This window comes from Pseudorasbora parva, chromosome 11, assembly GCF_024679245.1.
Source record: "Pseudorasbora parva isolate DD20220531a chromosome 11, ASM2467924v1, whole genome shotgun sequence".
Lineage (NCBI taxonomy): Eukaryota > Metazoa > Chordata > Actinopteri > Cypriniformes > Gobionidae > Pseudorasbora > Pseudorasbora parva.
Window position 1 is genome coordinate 15,387,810 of NC_090182.1, and position 20,220 is coordinate 15,408,029.

The 20,220-nt window shown below is 38.0% G+C and overlaps 1 protein-coding gene and 1 long non-coding RNA gene across 2 annotated transcripts in view; both read left to right on the top strand.

Moving 5' to 3' along the window:
• LOC137092772 (A disintegrin and metalloproteinase with thrombospondin motifs 2-like) overlaps positions 1–20,220 on the top strand; it is a 262,031-nt gene that overhangs the window by 42,591 nt on the left and 199,220 nt on the right. Inside the window, exon 3 of the mRNA XM_067457208.1 lies at positions 5,712–5,821. Within this exon, the coding sequence (XP_067313309.1) occupies positions 5,712–5,821 (110 nt within the window). The remainder of the gene's footprint in view (positions 1–5,711; positions 5,822–20,220) is intronic.
• On the top strand, positions 741–4,205 carry LOC137092236 (uncharacterized). The gene is made up of 3 exons (XR_010908186.1): positions 741–1,345; positions 1,616–1,662; positions 3,703–4,205. It is a non-coding gene; the product is annotated as an uncharacterized lncRNA (long non-coding RNA).

Consider the following 20,220-nt stretch of genomic DNA (forward strand, 5'->3'; position numbering starts at 1 on the left):
CAAAACGATAAAACCAATCACGCGCAAATGAGCTTCTGTACTACTTATTGAGAAATATTGAGGAATCGATTCTTTTTGGAATCGATTCCCAGCCCTAGCTACTTATTGTGAAATTGTTTTCTTTATATTTGTTATTAGTATTCTCCATACTACAAAATCAGTATGTGTTTACTGAACTAGTCTATGTGTGTATAAAAAACTGGACAAATCGCGTCCATATTGTTTTGATACGGGACGCGTCATTTTGCCTGTAAATACGGGACGATTCCGTATTTCACAGGACAGGCAGCAAACAGATGACTTTATTAAAGGGGTATACACAAAGTCATCATAAGTAAATATCTGAGAACTTTGCTACACTGTAAAACCTAACAGTGAAATTCACTAAATGAAATAAGTTCATTTTACTTAATGTTACCAAAAAAGTTAATTCAACTTAACAAATATGTGTGATGTTAACTCAAAAATGTATTATTGTAAGCAAACCTCAATCTAAATAAGTTACTAAAACTTTTTAACTCTAATGGTTTAAGTTACAGATATTTATTTAATCTAGTATTTTACATCTATGGCCAATTAAATAACTACATTTACATTTTACATTTATGCATTTGGCAGACGCTTTTATCCAAAGCGACTTACATTGTATTCAAGGTACACATTTTACATTTTTGTCAAGTCTTGCTTTCCCTGGGAATCGAACCCATGACCTTGGCGTTGCGCCATGCATGCTCTACTCATTGAGCTACAGGAAAGACTAAAAGCTGATAAAATAAATAAATAAACAATAGTATATACATTAATCTACCTCATATTAAGCCTACAGTCTTACATTAAGCTCTTTTAAAGTCATTACATTTAGTCATGTCAAAGTATCATCCCAGTGAGTTTCCGAGGTAACAAAAACCGCACCATTTTCCCTCCTTCAGTCCAGTCACAGCAGGACGGCTCGCGCTACAGTCAAGAAAAACAAAAGGTAAGCGTTTCAAACTTATTTATTCATATTTCGCTCATGTTTGAACGTTTTCAGTGTTATTTTCGTAACTCTTTTATGTTTATCCGAAGATTAACCAGCTCAGTAATGTTGTGTGTAAAGTTAGCCAGCAAACAATCTAACATTAGGAGCAAATGCGCTATTGCACCAGTGTTATCAACGGTAATGTACACGTTTGGAGTTAATTATGCTGTTTTACACTGCAGTTTGTCAGCGGGGAATTAAAAAATATATGTTTGTGCTTTCTCACAGTCGGACAGATAAACGCTGGCTTTTGAGACCGTTGGCCATCTTTCCATGTCTCTCGTCTCGTGCCACAGTGACGTTAACTAACTTATGTTAAAGCAAAAGGTAACGTTAATGCAAACTCACGCATTCCTTATATTACAACCGTTTTAAATGTATTGTTAATCGAATTCGAGTTTCCTCTATCATATGTGATGCTAGTTAATTTGACTAAAGCAGCTGAAGCTCCGGGGTGAACAAAGTGACTTGAGGAGCATTTTAGATCCTGTTTTGCTAACGTTAGATAAAATTTTAAACTGTTATTTGTTTCTCATGATGTTTTCTCATTTGAAACTCACACTAACACATTGTTGCCATGCTTTTAAATCTTTTCAGAGCAAAGACGAAGGTGCAATGGCAGCAACGTGGCTACAATTCTATGAGTAAGTAAGTTAGAATTAACATTGAACAAATCAATGGAATTTTGTAACGTTACTGTGCAAAATGCAAATGATAACGTTATGAACAGTTACATAATGTTCATACAAATATAAGTTTGTTCTTCAATTTAAAATTTTGAATGAATTGCTATTTTTGCAAACGTAATTATGACCATAAATGTCTTTTAGCACAACTTGTAAGTCTTCTGAAGCAATATGATTTTTTAAAAAGGCTTAAAGTCCAAAGTCCAGTCTGTCTATCATTCAAAGTCATGTTGTATTGCTTCAGGAGAATACTGGTCAAGTCTTGAAAGTTGTTGTTATAGTCGGCTTTCCTAATATAAACAGAAACATTTCGTGTGTTATATTTTCACTGGCAGTTATCCTGAAGTTGCCTTGGGTTTGTAAAGGTGTAAGGTAATTGGCAATGCTAGATTTGCAGTGGTTGAAAGAAGTCTTGTCATGAATCATAGAAAAAACTACGATCCTGGCAGGTCTGTTACTATTTAAAAGGAAGAGTCAGGAGATGTTTTCAAGACACAAGGTAGGACACATGTCAAAACTACATTACATTTATTTAGCAACATGTTAACCTTTCAGCTGCCACCAGCATAAATGCATGGTGTGGTTACAGTGACTGATAGTTGATCATTCAAGTTGTCTTAAATGTATAGTCCACTTGCCAATACAAATTCAGTCATGATTCATAAATTACCAACCCTCATATTGTTCCAAACACATAAGAATTTTTTTAATCTGTTCATTGAAAATCTAGTCTTCAAAACGTTTAATTTAGGCTTTCATTAGCATATACATTGAGCACAGCAAAAGCTTATTTGACACATAATAAACCAATCTCAGCTCAAGCTTAAAGGAATCGTTCACCCTGATTTACTCCCCCCCTCAAGTCCTCCTTGGTGTAAATGACATTCTTCTTTCAGACGAACACAATCAGAGTTATATTAATACGTGTCCTGGCTCGTCCAAGCTTTATAATGGCAGTGAATGGCAGCCCAAAATTTGTAGCCCAAAAAAGTGCATCCATCCATTTTAAAAGTGCTCCACACGGCTCCGGGGGAATAATAAAGGCCTTCTGAATTAAATCGATGGGTTTGTGTAAGAAAAATATCCTCTCGTGATTCAAAACGCTTGTGCAACGCCCGACATCATCGTCACATCATTTATGTTTTTTACGCTGCGTCCGCCGTCAACGCCGTGGCTGTTATGCTTTTTTACGCTATATCCGACGTCATCGTTGCGCCGGAAACTAGTTATTTTCTTATTTTATAACGAGTTAAATATGGATATTTTTCTTATATAAACCCATCGATTCACTTCTGAAGTACTTTATTAACCCTCCAGAGTCATGTGGATTACTTTTATAATGAATAGATGCACTTTTTTGGCTTCAAATTTTGGACAGCCATTTACTGCCATTATAATGCTTGGATTAACCAGGACATTTATTAATACTGCTCTGATTATATTAATCTGAAAGAAGAACGTAATTTACACCAAGGATGTCTTGCCATTATCCATTTAAAATTTGTTAATCAAATCTGTCTTGTTTCACCTTGTCTACACCGGATGTGAGCAGCGCGACAGGACAAAAGAGCCCCTTATAGTCCGTTATGTTGTCTACACTGGATGCGGCGTGATGTGAGCGACAAATCTTTGACAGTAAACTGTTGCCTCTTTCTATTTATGACATACTGACATGAAAAACAAATGTTTTGCAATGTGTGCATTATCGCTTGAATTCAATTCAATTCAATTCGTCATTCAATTCAAGGTCTAGAACATTCGGCTGATACACCCCTGAAAATGTTTTTCCCCCAATTAAACCTTGCTGACAAACAACTTAACATCTTTACAAAATTGAACTACAGGGTTTTAAATAAGCACACGCCCAATTAAATCAACAATAATCCGTTCCTTATAACAACGTTTTTTTTATTTATGAAAATTGAAATATGGTGTCTGCCCTGACAAGGGTTATTTTTATATGTGGTGACATACAAACTTTTTTTCCAATGCATATAGAAAAAGGAGCTTGACCAGGTGCAGAAGCCAACAGTCACCATCCTTACTGTCGAGGAGGAAGAGGGAACGTTACCTTTAAACCCACTGGATGCTTTGATTGTCTTTAAAGATGAGGTGGTGATGTCTGCCAAGTCTTCGGTCAGTGCAATACACTTAGAGTACATTAAAGATCATACAGTGCTTTTGCTTTTTGAGGAAACGTACCTTTTTACATAATTTTTTTTATTTTATATGTTTGGTTATTTAAATGTTATGACTTTTTTAAACATGTTTGTGCTGTTTTATTTGGTGAAAAAGTCTAATATTTTTTGTCTAGTTATATTTGTGAACATATGGCATACTGTATTTATGATGTAAATGTTATATTTCAATAAATTACTTAAAAATACCCTCCTGTTCTGTCTTCATTTTGTACCAATGTTAGCTTGTGCTTAGTCTTATGTAACTTAATCACTTTGAGTTTGATGAACTTAAACCATTTGCCGCAATCTGTTTCCTAAAACCATTTAAGTAACCATGTAGTTGTTAAGACTTAGTTAGATTTGTTACCTGAATTCAAACTGAATTAATAAAAGTAACTTAAAATCTTTAAGTTCAGTTTACTCTTAATAATTGATCAACACAACACTAAAATATAAGTTTTAACACTTAAACAACACTAAAATATGAGTTAATTTAACTCAGTGTATATGAGTTTTCAGTACTCATACTTAATGGTTTTAAAACTTAATTGGTTTGAAGCAATCGGTTTCCTCAAATGGTTTGAGTTACCGTAACTTGTTGGGTTTTACAGTGTATGTTTACTTTTGAGACCAGCACAAATAGGAATAGTTGTGAAAGTGAGTCCATCCAAGAGAGTGTGGGTGGATATGTATGTGAATGTGTGTACAGGGATATGAGAGTATGAGGAGTTCTGGCAAAACAAGCATGGGTGGCAAAGGGAGAGTGAGGGACACAGACAGATGGACTGCGTTTGCAAAATGTGGGAAAAAGTTATAAAAAAATGGATTAACACATCTTTATTCCCACAGCACAACTGTTTAGCCATGCTGTAGAAATGTATGGAGACTTTATCATTCTACTATATAATGTCTATAGTATGCTAAGCAACTAAGCAACTACAACTAAACTAACTTGCATTAATTTGCAACTACATGCCAACGATGCTCTCTTTATTAGTAGATTGTTAGTTAGGGTTAGGTGTAAGGATTTGGGTTAGAACTTTGAATAAGTTGACATGTGCTTGCAAAGTAGGCATATTTATAGTCAGTGGAATACTGGTTGGGGAAGCATGAAAATAAAAAAATATTGCAGATATCTTCTGGATGGGATTGCTGGTCTTTCTTATGGGGGAGCTAGTGTTTCATTCGGCGCTCCAGCAGAGGATCAGATGCTGATCGCTGAATCGTAGAGAGGGTTGTTATGCTCTGGAAATGAAGATGATGCTGAGCCGCTCACTGTAATGGTGTGTGAATGCTGAGTCAAATTCAGAGTTGACAGCCATGCTTTCCTGGGCTGCTGCATGCTCTGTCTCGTTCTGAGCTTTCGTGGCTGGTGTATGGGGTGCAGCACAACATACAGATCGCATTGCCCTGCCCCCGTGCCTTTTTCCCTGGTTGTGCATGGGAAAACTTGGCAGTATGGTCATGTTGGCATTAATATGGAGTGCCAAAAGTGCCAAAATCTGCGTAATTCACTACCCTCTATGGTGGAGCAGCATTGCTACTGGCAGGCCGCGTCTGCCCTACATGCAATGGCCTCCCTGCAAGTCTACAAAAGCCAAAGCACATATAGTGCACAAGGGTAGTTCTGAGCCAGGGTTGATGCAGAAACTGCGCACAGTGACTAAACCTGATTAAAGTCACAGCGCAGGCCCTTGGCCAGACGTTGTCCACCACGGTGGTCTAGAAGCACCCCCTGGCTAAACATTTAGGTTTGAAATGTCATCAAAGTGTGCTATCTCAATACTCCTATCTCACAAGGTGTTTTTTTTTTGCAACACTCTCGAGTACTGACAGTCGAAGTCGAAGAATGACAGTCCGCCTCTACAATCACCAGAAGGCAGTAGCATGCAGCTCAAGAACTCAACCATGCACCCTCTGCCCAACCATGGAGCCAGGTAAGTGCTGCACCGCACACTCTGATCCCACTTCGGGTTGCTATGCCTCTGGAGTTGGGTCCCTATGTTTCACCTCACTGCCCCATCGTGAGCACATCTGTGGTTCCGTTGGTCTCACTTGTATGGGTTATTGATGCCTGGCTAGAGCTCCCAAGACTGTCCTGCTATGTGATTCAGTTTGCATTCCCTCAAGTTCAGGGGAATTAAGTTTACATCTGTGTGAAAACAGCAATGCTTCTGTCTTATGGACAGAGATTGAAGTCCTGCTGGTGAAGGATGCAATCGAGCCGGTCCCTCCAGCTGATATGAAGATGAGGTTCTACAGCACATACTTCATAGTACCCAAGAAAGATGATGGGTTATGGCCAAGCTTGGACCTGCAATTTTTTAATGGCATCCTTCACAAGCCCCCATTCAAATTACTAACGCAGAAACCCGGAGGTACCCGATCAGGAATGTGTTTTTCTTCCTGCAGCATGGGTTGAAGCAAAGGCTGTCTCCCTCCTCCCTGAAAGTGTATGTTGCGGCTATTGCTGCACATCATGATGCAGTTGAAGGTAAGTCCACGGGAAAGCACAAACCGATTGTCAGGTTTCTGAGGGGCGCAAGAAGGTTAAATTACATCAGTGAACATCCTATGGACCTTTGCAGTCAGACGAGTTAAAAATTCTGTTGATGAAGACAGTACTCCTGACTTCCATCAAGAGGGTGGGGGAACTGCAAACATTTTTGGTCAACGATTTTGGTGAGAACATAATAAAAATGTAATTGCTACATTAGTAATTTCTCGCTATAAATGACATCATAAGTGGACAATGTTAGTAAAAAACAAACTTCTGTCAGGTCCTAGGGGTTGAATGACTTCCGATTTTTTTAAGTCGACATTTATGTGATGAAAGTCGAGTCAACGTTGACTAGTCGCTGTTGATGTCATTAATAAACAAATAAGCCTGAACCTCGAGCTGAGACGTGAACTCGGGTCTTCTTGTGCACAGGACAGCTATGGCATATGACAGCGCTGCCCATAAGGTTATAGGTCCTACATAACAGCTTTTGTATCAGTTATTTTGTCTTATGGTCGTTATACTTCTTACAGATTTCTGCTCGTTCGATAAAGATCGCACAAAAAAGATATGAATGCATTAGTGATTGTGTGTGAATTAATTCTACCTGCCAGCGTCTCTCAACTAATAGTGAAGCTGTGAGTTTTAGTTATCAAGAAATATATGCTAGAACTTTTCAGTTTCTAAGCTATTTTATTGATAAATCACAGAACAGTGCTGACAATACATTTCTGCGCTACTGAATGGTTTTGCGCACGCAATCTCCGCGATGTGGGATTGGCTATGTGTGTGTGTTGCAATGCAGCACACATTAGTTTAGCGCAATGATTAACTTAAGTGTACAATAAGCATGCATTCTCCCGATCAATTTTGAGCATCCAGATGGTATAATCAAACGGGTCTTGTGGAGAGCATTTATTTGTCATTTTTAACTGTTAAAAACAGAGCCTGCGTTTCAGGAAATTGCTTATCCTGTTGCGCCCTCTATAGGCCAGCGACTAGTCGACGTCAAGCTTAAAACGTCATGACAGAGCATCAAGGTCGATTAGTCGACTGGTCGGTGCAACCCCTATCAGGTCCACTATCATTAAAGATGATTGACTGACTATTAGCATATAATTTGGATTGGCAGTATGGTTCCGTTCTGGGCAAGAACTCCCTGCGCATCCATGCAGCCTAACATAGATAAGAGCAGGGAGAGCAGCAATAACCCCCGTAGGGTTAACAGAACAGAACCAACATGATTTGTATTGCATGTATTGCAGATATCATTAATGTTGATATTAAATGCACAAAATAATTCAGGAATTTAGTCTGATTCAAGGAGAATTAGAATACCAAATCCTGACTGACAAGAGGAGGAGCTGAGGATGGAGGAGGGTAAATGAGCTCTGGAGAAACATGATAGCTGCTGATAGTACTGAGGAGCTATATATGTATGTATGCTGTGATAGATGTTGTATTCCTATAGGTAGACGTCAGTGATGCGCACGTTGATCCAAAATGGCCGGGTGCCTGTGGTCGCCAGCGGTTATGAGTCATACAAAAATATTTTTATGTCGTGGTCGGTTGGGTCATTTGAAATAAAGATTCCAATTAAACCTTTTTAATTTATAAAGTACTAGACACAATTTACTATGAAATACATTGGCAAGGAGGATCCTCTGCATTCCAGAATTAAGTGCGGCCAGTAAGTGCACATTCAGCTCTGCAGATCATGTCATAGAGGAGAGAAGAAACCGTCTCAACCCAGGGAGTGTTGATTCAATATTATTTTTACATAGCGCGAGGGAAGCTAAATATAAGTAGGCTAATCTTCTTTTTAGGCCACCAACGGCACCTTATAGCCCTTTTAACCCCTTTCCTGACATGGGACAAAATGCCGATTTGTGATTTCCCAACACGTTGAACTAAGCAATGCCATTGTACCATTTTAATAGGCAATAATTTTAAACGCATATAGCTCAGTAATGTCAGTTATGTATTTTCTGAGAGGGGGTGGGATTTGAGAAAATTGGGGGAGAGACGCACACTTCAATTAGACTGGATAAACACATGCAGCATCTTAAGTGTTAAATGAAACAAAATAAATGAATAAATTGACACTACGATGAGCATTTACTACTGTAAAAAAAATGCGGGTCGGGTACAATTTTTTTTTTTTTTGCGGTCCATGTTGCGGGTTTGTTGAAAACGTTGGTCGGGTGTGGTTTGATTATACATTGACCTGCGCATAACTAGTAGACGTGAACAGCTGACAGCCAGCTTATGCGAGTTTGACTATTGTGACTTGCCAGAACTGACGCAGTTGAAGAAGAGTGTAAATGATATTTGCCAGTGTTGTAAAAAGAATTTAAGGATATACAGAGTACTTACCAATATGATTATCATTTTTGAGAGAAATAGTAAAAGTAAATGCATTTAGGAACAAGTTCTCCATTTAGTAAACAAATTCAACCCAAGCGCCCTTTGGTGACGTGGATCATACTGTGGATCATCTGTCCATCATTGTATAAAGCCCGCCCTGATAATTTGATTGGTCCAAACAGCTATGGTTTAATCATAGTTGTGCCACAACGGATCAAGTCCAGAGAGAACTTCCCAACCTCAAAAGTTGTGGGACTAAGTTCAGCTGGCATCAAGGCTACAAAAAGCCCCCTTTTTAAAACTCTTATCAGTACAGCATGTACTCAATAAACTGCCCTGACGAAAAGTTCCAGTCACAATGGCACAACATGCAAGAACATACAAGTCATTCAACATCACCAGTATGATTCTCATTTTCAGGTTGACCATTTCAAACCATCTCCACATGTTGCCTATTCACAGCAGGTTCAAGCCAACAGACATATATCAATACTGTCCAGTGCATTGTGGAGCAGAGGTAGTCCTTTGAGACCATTCCTCTGTCAATCCTTCATCCTGACCCATTTTTCCTTGATTGATTTTCTTTATACCTTCCTTCCTGTTGTTTTGCTTGCGAGTGAGTCTCCATTACTTTATGATATTGGTGGGAACGGCAGCTATTTGACAAAATATTTGATTTGTAAACAAGCTGAGAGCTGAATTATGCAGGTTTGTGGAAAAATTAAGTCTTCATCACATTAGTAGCTGTTTGGTAAATCAAGGCCGTAACCAGATATGTGTGATTTAGAGGAGCAAAATGTAACAATATAATGAGGTGAGTAATTTTTTGTGCTAATGGCAACAAACTAAATCACAAAAAAGAGAGAGGGGCAGAAAGAGCATATATTCATACAATTTTGTCTTTAAAGCATGATATAGGTCTTACATTTTATTCATAATGGTCTTAAAGGGTCTTAAAATGACTTAAATTTGACTTGGTGAAACCTGCAGGAACCCTGTCAAGGCAAGTCCTTGTTTTTGTGCACTTGTTAATAACTTGCTGCACTTCTGCAACTTTCCTCCAGTGGAAATCCGTTACAATACTGTAGCAATGTTTATTTGCACACATTCGCATCTGCCTTGTTTTAGCACCTAGGTCAGAGTTATAGCATGGCACAGTTCTGTACCAGCACAGATTAAATTGCATTGCTGTGTGTTGCAAACCTGAGATTATGGAAGGAATCAGATCATTTGTTTACAGTAAAATAAGAAAATTGCTTAATTGATGTATTTGTTCAAGATATAAGCCTTTGGTGTCAGTAATAATATTCTACTCCACTTTCCTCCATGTTGTAAAACTTTGTTAAAACTTTAAAACCAGTTTCCATGGCAACTGTGATTTGTACCTACAACACAATTACTCTCATAGCCAACCTTAGGCATCATCAGACAAGGTGATTTCAAATAAAATGCTTATATTACAAGCAAACAGATAGATTACACAAGTTAAAAGTAGTGCTTGTTACCCTCTTGTTTCATGTAGTTACAGGGTAAGTGTGCAGGTTGCAAATTAAAGTCCTCATGAAATCAAAATCAACCCTATTTACTTTGTTATCACATATTATAGGTCTAAAGGCTCTTTCACACCGGACGCGTTACGGAAAAGCGAAACGAATAAGCGAATATTTCGCATGCAAATATTTTGCGTCAAAACCATTCACATCAGCCACGACAAGAATTTGCGACGTTTCAGAGCTCCAACATTCCAAAACATTCACAACGACAGCTGATAAAACACGGACACCTTATCATTCAGTGAAGACAAGCTTTTCATTTTATTTAAAGGACTGAAAAGAAGGTTTTGGGTGCAGCCAGTCTTAAAAGAACAGAGTCTGAAGGAGAGGATCTGAAGTTTTATCATGGCCAGAACCGGCCATGATAAAACTTTATCATGGCCGCTTCTGCACTTACTTTCTAAAGTCTGTGGGACAATTTGAGGATCTCATCCCGAGACAGCAGCGCATCTGACGAGACAAACCGCGCACATCAGGAGCAGATGTTTCCAGTCGAGTCACAATGTGAACATTTCAGTGCCACAGACCAACTGATGGCAACACGTTCACTTTCCATAATCGCTGACACAATGTTTTGAAAAAAATCAACAATTTATAAAAGGTTAAGTTATTGCTGTCTGTTGCATACAGTGGGCAAACACAGCTGCAGCTGTACAGTTTACAGCTGTAATCTCATGAGAAATGCCATACCTGGCAAAGGTTAATGTTCATTAAATAACTTGTGACATCAACTGGACATTTCGTCACCTTTGTTTCCTTGTATGTGATTGGTTGAAGTCGTTTTTGTCGCCGCTTGAGTAAAAAAAAAAATGACATCGAAACGAAAAAAATAAATGTTGTTTTTCCGCCGCAGCACATTCGCGTTCGGTGTGGAAGCGCTCATTACACAAACCGTTGACCAAAAAATAAAACCATTGCGCAAATTATTTGCACATCAAAATTGCGTCAAGTGTGAAAGGGCCTTTAGGGTGAACAATTAATCCATGCAAGATAATACACAGAAAAAAAGTGTCGCTGTAATCTTTTATCATATCTGAGAAGTAATTCGCTCGTGAAACGGCGTTCCTTCTCAGATGATGCCAGTTTGACAGCTTAGATTTGAAAATGCTTAACCACTCCCCTCCAACCGTTAGTTTGCTATGAGCACAATATGGAGAGGAGGAGCGCTAAAAAGCGGTAAAACCCTGTCCTCTATTCAATATTTGTTTCACTTAGAAATACATCACAACACTGAATAAAACTCACTTGCTACTTCCGGTTCACTGGGACTTTAGGCATGTTTATCCATAACCGGATACCACAACAATTTAATTAAAAGTTGTTTGTTTTAGGGATGGCTCGATACCACAATTTTGGATTCGGTACGGTACCACAATCTAATACCGAAGTACCGATATTAAATCGATACCACAAGGTCTGATATTAGCGCGGGTATATTGCACGCGAATGAGAACAATTATGCAAGTTTTGAGTTTATAAAGTGGGAAATTACCACAAATGTTTATTAGTAAATGAATCAGCAAAGCTTATCACATCAAATCAGTCATTTGAAAACTTTCTTGTGAGAAATAATTTCAGCAAAAATCTCTCAAAATTAGCAAATTGCTTCTGGTTTCAAAAGACATCGCACTCAGTGGCGATTTCTTTAAGACTGCAAGGGAAGCTCGGCTTCCCTTATAATGTCACAAAATTAATGGTCAAATATGTACTATTATATTAACATTGTATTGACTAAAAATGCGTTAGAAAACGTTTATCTCAAAGACGAGTTCGTTTACATATAGCAGGTCGGCTGACTCGATTTCCATCCCATACATTCCCGCAGCGTCACAGTGCATTTCCCTATTGAAGCCCAGCGTCCATTGACTTCAATGGGGCTGCTTTGAACGGTTTTTTTCAGCGCTTCGAAACTAGACGGTCATTGGATAAACGCTGCGATTATGTCCCGCCCACGGACGCTCAGCGTCTCTGGGAGTGAATGGGGAGTGGGCTGGCCCGGACTCCGAGCTTCTGCGTGTTGATTGGAGGGTCTGCATCTCCTTTTGACTGACAGCGATTCTGTACTATAAGGAATCACTGAAGCTATTCGCGCTCAGTCCCATCGCGAATTTCTCAAGTTCAGTCGAAATAAAAACTGCTGCAACCTATTTCTTTGATATTTGCTTGGCGAAATTGCTTCATTTTCATCATACATTTCACACAATTATACACCACATTCCTTGTTTCAGTTTTACAGAGTTTAATATTTTTTTAGATCGTTCATTCATTCACAGGGTAAAAGACCATTTTCTTGAAAAGGAACGTAGGGCAGAATTTACTTTTAAATAAATAAGACAATTGGCCGAAAATGAGCTTCCCCTCTCTGACAGACCAGTAACTTAGCCGCCACTGATCGCACTACACTAAAGCAATCTGCATAATCCTATTCAACATTTCACGCTGGTCTCGGGATGGATAACGGAAATCATTTGAACATGCAAATGATTTTATAGCATTTCGTAATAACAGTTACAGGAGATATGAGCTCATACGACACACACACACACACACACACACGCCTGTCACTTAGTCACGCTCGCACATTACACATTAAGTTTCCTTAAACAGTCAAATACACAGAGTTATGTACAAATGTCCGTCTTTAGTGAGTAAGTTATTCACATAAACACAGGCGGTTGTGTCTAACGGGAATATAAATAGTGCAATAGTACGCGTGCAAATATAATGAGATCTAAATGTCATTGGTTGAAACGAACGCTGGAGATTGTGATATTCGATCTTATGTTAGGCTGTGTGTGTGCGTTGATCAGTGTTAAAATAAAATAAATGTCTAAATGAGATGGTTTGAATGATTCACTGACCTGTCGATCTCTTCAGAAGTCTTAAAGTCAGAATAGTGACAGATATGCTTCTTGGCTAGGTTTGATGGTTCTTCATCAGTTTTATAAGCAAAGTCATTACAAATGTCACTTCTACTCCTCTCTTTATTAATTCGTTTTGGGCATCTTGAGTGAGATTCAACTGCTTTATCCATTTTGTTCGTCTATGTTGTTGTCACATTTGCCGGTTGTTTCGGGTCAGTTTGGGTAGCGCGCTGCCATCTAGCGGTGAACTTCAGAACAGCAGCATATACCGAAATGTGCCAAATCATGATATCGTACCGTTTTAAATAAAATATATACCGGTATTTTTCCAGTACCGGTATATCGCGCATCCCTAGTTTGTTTGCTCGGCCCATTTCACCACTGACAGTTTTTCTAACCTGGACAATAGCAGGCTTCACTCAGCGTCTGATACTGGAGAAGCGGCAATTCAAACTATTTCCCCACGACTATGACTGTCTAAACAATTTCTGATTAAACTGACAACTCTTAGTAAGACAACATTAACGATAATATCCCCTGTGTTGTCTAGATCCAACGCAAGATGCTACACTGTAATTTTATTGTTGCTTTAACTTAAAAAAAGTAAGTAACCTGCTTGCCTTAAAAAATTTAGTTTATTGAAATTAAAAATTTGAGTTGATACAATGAAGGAAATCGGTTTAATAAATAGAAACTCAAAATATTATTGTATATGAACCACATAAACAATGTGATAAATCATGAAATAGCACAATTTGGCTGCGTCATCACAAATAAAACACACAAATACCAAATATGCTTACAAAATCTTTTGATAATATTTGAATAAAGGTTGTCGATTCTCAAAAATGTTCATTGTATTAACTCAAATTTTTAATTTCAATGAACTCAAAATTTTAAAGCAACCAGGTAAATTATTTTTTAAAAATATTTTGTTACAGTGTAGTACAGTAACAATAGGAAACTCCAAGTAGTATACATCAGTATGACAAATGTCAAAATACAACCGTCAAAATACAAGATACGGCAATCCCTTTTGTCGGATAGAATTATAATTTAACTTATAGGCTATTTTCATCAACAACACATAACTACGGAGCTAACGTTACCTATGTTAGTTTAGTTGAATACAGATTGCTCACTCGATCCTTCTAGCTAACGGCATCACCACTTAAGATGAAATGGTAATTTGAGAAGGCATTTTCAATTTGTAAAAAAAGAAAAAAGAAAAAAAAACCTGTAGGCTAACGTTACTGTACTGTACAAACAACATATTTGTGTGCCCTAACGTTACCCAATTCGCTTTTTAGAGTTTGTGATTCAAAGTGAAGAAGCTGTCATTGTAAAATCATATGGAGACGCATTACAGTAATTAAAAGGTTTTTAAAATGTTAAAAAAAAGTTGTGACTGCTGATGATGAGAACTTGTAAATGTAATGTTTCTAACTGTCTTTTTAATGAAGTGAGTGATTATTCCATGTGTATGGAGGTCGGAAGATTGTTCCACCAACTCAGAACAGTGAATGAAAAAATTCTGGAGAGGGATTTCATGCCTCTCTGTGATGGTACCACAAGCCTCTGCTCGTTAGCTGAGCGAAGGCCTCTGGTGGGGGTGTAGACTCGTAGGAGCGAGTTGAAGTTTGCACGTGCTGAGCTTGTGGTGGATCCATAAGCAAGATTCAGAGCTTTGAACTTGATGCGGGCGGCGAGTGGTAGCCAATGCAGAGAGATCAAGATGGGTGTGACATGATCCTTTTTGGGCTCATTGAAGACAAGACGTGCCGTAGCGTTCTGGATCATTTGGGTTTTGATTGCACATGATGGAAGTCCAGCCAGAAGCGCATTGCAATAGTCAAATCTAGAACTGACAAGAAGCTGTGTTGCGTGCTCCGTAAGGAACGGTCTGATCTTCCTGATGTTGTGCAGCACACACCTGCACGACCGAGCTGTCTTTGAAATGTGGTCTTTAAAGGACAGCCGGTCATCAAAGATTACTCCAAGATTTCTGACTGATCCTGAAGGGGTAATCAAAGATGAACCTAGCTGGATGGTAAAATCATGTTGTAGGGTCGGATTAGCAGGGCAGACGTGCAGCTCAGTCTTTGCGAAGTTGAGCTACAGGTGATGTATAATCTAAAGAGTTAGGACAAACCTCATGATGCTGCAGATGACCATATTTTGAATCATATATTTAGATTTGAGTAAATTACAAATTAGCCAACTCATTTAAATGTTCTTTGTTCATAAAAGTGCAATAACATAAGAAGTTGTGAGGTACAGTACATGTGGTGAGTGTATAGGCATTTGTTGATGTGTTTTTAATTGTGCCAGTCTTTGAAGGACTTTTAATGCTATCATGCATGAGATGCAGGGCAATTCCATAAAGTTTAATTACATGTTCTGTTCCCTATGGAACAGAGAAGATTAGAATAAAATTAAAATGTGGTTGTGCTTGTGCAAAAGCACTCCAGTGCTTTGGAGAAGAGCTGTGGTCTTCAGAGACCTAGAAACGTCCATAGATCCCTATTGCATAGCGAGAATTCAGTGGATTTCTTCCCACTCAGTAAAAGACTTAGGGTGATTATTTTTAGTCAAACATTAAGTATTCATAAAAAAGCTTTTTGTATAATATTGCATAATAGTCCTATAAGGTTTTTAAAGGCTTTCATTGACATCAGAGCTCTGCAAATCTACAATGGTGGCATGGACAGTGAAACCTCTATTTATTAATCAATTTGTCTTTCGTTGTTAATTCTATCTATTGTTCTATCTTTCTAAATATTGTTCCTTCTAGCATTCCTTCTATTGCTATATCTATGGTTATATTGCTTTGTCTATCGATCTTTCCATCATTCTATCTATCCAACCCGATCACATGTAAATGCATATTTATAATATGAGTGTGCAATGTCATGGAATGTATACACCAAAATGCATTTTCGTGAGATCTGCCTGATCTATCAGTATCTAACGTTTGGTCTATTGTTTGTTCTATCTATCATTCTGTTGCTCTGGTTTGTTTGATTGTTTGTTCTATCGATCATTCTATCTATCATTCATTCTATTTATCATTTTATCTACACTCTTTTGTTGAATTTCATTGTATGGACAAAATAAAAATAAATATAAATAAATCTCTTGTGTTCTGCAGAAGAAATAAAGTCATACACGTTTGGAATAATGAGGGTGAGTAAATGATGACAGAATATTATTTTTTTGGGTGAACTGTTTCTTTAACAAGACAAAAAAAAAAATGTTATTCCAAAAATCTCCACACTAAGCAGTCACTAAATCTCATTGTCTGTCATGACTCAAGGAAGCTCAGTGACATTTTCTGGTAGATGACATTTCTTCTCCCTCAATTATGTTGCTTATTGCTGTTTTCTCAGTCACTTTGGAACATTTTTTCAAATCATCATTATTATATGCTTATAAATCCTTATTAATTCCTTATTATATTATTAGTTAGTGCATTTCAAAAACAATTTGTACAACAGGACCACAAATGACCTTCAAAATTCCTGTCATTTGTTATAAATACATCTCTCAAAATTAATTTGTCAATGAACATATCAGTACCATCAGAATGTGTGTCAATGAGTGTCATGGTTCACTAAATTCACTAAAAAAAGCCATGTTGTAAATATAGCATTGTACTCTGTCAGTATTTCCTGACGTAAACTGGCTATAAAAAAAGTATAATGTATTATGACATATATCTAGCCTGACAAGCCAGATCCACATCAAGTTTGGTCTGGAAACTCACCATAGACAATCTCAATCCGAGGGGCGGGATTAGTGTTGGGCGATATGCCTAATTTTCCAATCGTCATATCGTCAGCCTGTGAGATCGCCGATACACGATCTTATCGCGTCGGGGCGGAGCATTCAGTGGCGTAACTTTGTTTTAAAAAGTGGGTGGGACAGTCTCACGAAAATGCGTATAAATTGTGTGTGCAATCTCGTGGAATGTCCAAATGAGCTTTGGCTTACAAATGGTAGGCTACGCAGTTTTTTGTGTGCATATGATACACACTTTATGGCGTATTATAAGGGGATGCATTTAAACACAATATAGCGTTAGTGTCCAGATTTTTCACGTGAATAAAGGCATAGATTTGCACACTTTAAATCCTCGTATTTTTTTCTCATTAAAACCGAATATCATCAGTGATTTATATCAAGAGCAGGGACAGTTTTTGTGCATTTTGTTTCGTGATTTTACAGGAACGAATAAAAAAGTTAGATTAAAGTGCTCTGCACATGCACGAGCCACGAGAGAAATCTGCAGCACTGAAAACCAGCGGCAATTGCGCCAGATCGCCTCTTATTTAACAAACGAAATGATGCTCTTCTAGTTAACCAGATGTATTGTGTTTGTATTATGTTCATCCGAGAAGCAATCCGTTTGCAACTGGTCCGCTGTTGCATACCACAAACAGCATTTATTCATTATTTTTTATTTAAAATCCAAAAGTTTTTACTGAACATGGCTCGTCAGAATTGCAATTCTCTTTGTTTACTCTTCTAAGTCAGGTTAACGTACTAGCCTACATAAACAGCATTTTATTCAATTCATTTATTCATATTTAGATTTAGCTCACACAAGTGGCAAAACATTTAAACATAGGTTATAGCCTAAATCACAAACATTTTAAATTAGAAACTTACAATAGGCTATTCAAAAACAGCCGACTCTCGTCTTTTCTTTCGTTTTTAAACCTTTTAAAGGAAATCCTGCAGTCTCGTTTCCTTGCTTAACTTGAGAAAAAAATCCATGTGTTGACTTTGTAACAAGAGTAGGCCTATATTTTAAATTATATGCATCTGTGGTTAAATTACTAGATTTTCGCGTCAGTAGCCTACATGTTTATTTTAATGCGAACAATGTGCTGTTCTTTAATGCAGCAACGCAGCGCAGCAAAGAATAGACTCGGTACGAAAACGATCCGTGCACTGCTGCAGATGCAACGCTCCTGGAACGGACTGACGGACAGCATTCGCGTGCAGTGTGAAAACGGTCATCCGATAACATGGGTAAAGCCGCCTTTCCACTGCACACGACAAACGACCGCCGTCGGACCGGAAGTCATTCATTTCCAATGGAGAGTCGTACAGGGATTGCGTGGGGTGCCGACCATATGCGAATGCGGAATTTACGGATCCGATTTGAGCTTCGGATGCGTTCAAATATTTGAACTTGAGCGACTACACCGTATGCGACACGCCGACCGGATGTGATGTATTCCAAAGTTGTCCAATCAAATCAGTGTGTGCGCAAGTTGAGAATTATTATTCTTTTTGTTTATCAGGTTTTATTTTGTTTTACAACCTTTTTAAAAATGCATAATAGATGAGTATTAAATTATATATTTTTCTAAATAAATCTGCCGAATGGGTCGGGGTCAGCCGGTAATTGAAACACACACACACACCATCATTACATTCAGTGTGTGAATAAGAGTAAACGGTGTTATTTAGTGCTGATATTAGATAGGTCAGCGGCTGCTGTCTGGCTCTTGTGTAACGATCGCTGCGCCGCTCGTGTGTGTGTGTGTGTGTGTGTGTGTGTGTGTGTGTGTGTGTGTGTGTGTGTGTGTGTGTGTGTGTCTGTGAGAGTGAATCACAGTTCACCTTAGTAATTTAACTTATGTGATCTAGTTTACTAGTTTGAGGCGGCTGGTCCGGTCCTATGGCTGTTGGAAGAATGAACAGATCAGAGAATAAATAAATAAAAACACTTAAAAGATGCAGTGTGTCATCATGTTTTTGTCTACCGTATATGAGAAGGTTTCGATATGATTCTAGAGAAGTATACAAATGAGACCGCAAGATATCTCCCATGTTGCCGTGTACGATCATAATAACATTTCCGTGCGACTGCCTCTAGGGGGCAAACTCCGACAGTCGTGTCCGAATGTCGTGTGCAGTGGAAAGGCGGCTTAAGGAAAAAAATACGCGCCGCACACGCACTGCAGACGGAGTAGCCTTTGTGTGAAACGGGCTCCATCGGAACGCGTGTTCAGTGCAGCGGGCAACATAACTCCCCACCGCAACCTTCTCAAACCTGAGAGAGTAAACCAGCTGGTTTTCTTTATACAAACATTTTTGGGAATAGATACCTGAATTGCATAACAATAATTGTTGTCTTAATTGTTTGTGGCCTTGTGTTTGTTTTAGCAATAAGTTCATTCGAGTAGCCTAGGTGATTTAATTGTTTTGCCGTTTTATTTGAGTTCTTTCATTGTGTTTTTTATTTATTAAAGCCTATTTCGTTATTTATTATTTTTAGGCTACCGTCAACCTGGTGTCGCAGCCTGTCTATTTTAATGGACTATTTATTTCTGTAGCCCATACAGCGGGCAAGGGCTAAAACACATTATTAGAAAATACATTGTCTGCTGACATTTAAGTATTTCATTGCACTTTAACAAGAAATCTTAGCTTAACGGCCAGTGCAATATTTTTTATTCATTGTTGTTCAGTCGTTAAGTCATTTGAAATCAAGCTGCTTTTACTTTTTGACTGCTCTGTTCAAATGTATAGGCTATAGCCTATAATTATAATATAGCAATTTGTTATTGTATTATTATAAGTATAAAATAAATGTACATTTATGAAAAAAAAATGCTTTAGCCTGATGATGATGATGATGCCGTTTTCGCCGTGGCTTATGTGAATTTGTGAATATATGGCTAGGTTGATCACCTTGCAATTAAATTCTGAAACTACGTAGTTTTTTAGTCTTTAAAAAAAAACATTTTTTCACTGAAGAGTAACTCATTTTTACATTTTAAAAGCGTGTGGTGTTGCACTCGCAGTATATATGCGGCACGTAGCCTGTGAGTGCAACACCACGGGCTTTGATGTTGATGTGAATAGTAAGGCTAAGCAGAATAAGGACAATTAATGTAATGATGATGATAATAATAATAACTATTATCATAATATTTTCATTTAATAATGATTTTTATTTATTTATTATATTCATGGGGAGCGAGCCAAATATCGCCTTGAAATCGCCAACAGCTTCAGCTTTCGGCGATCTCTCT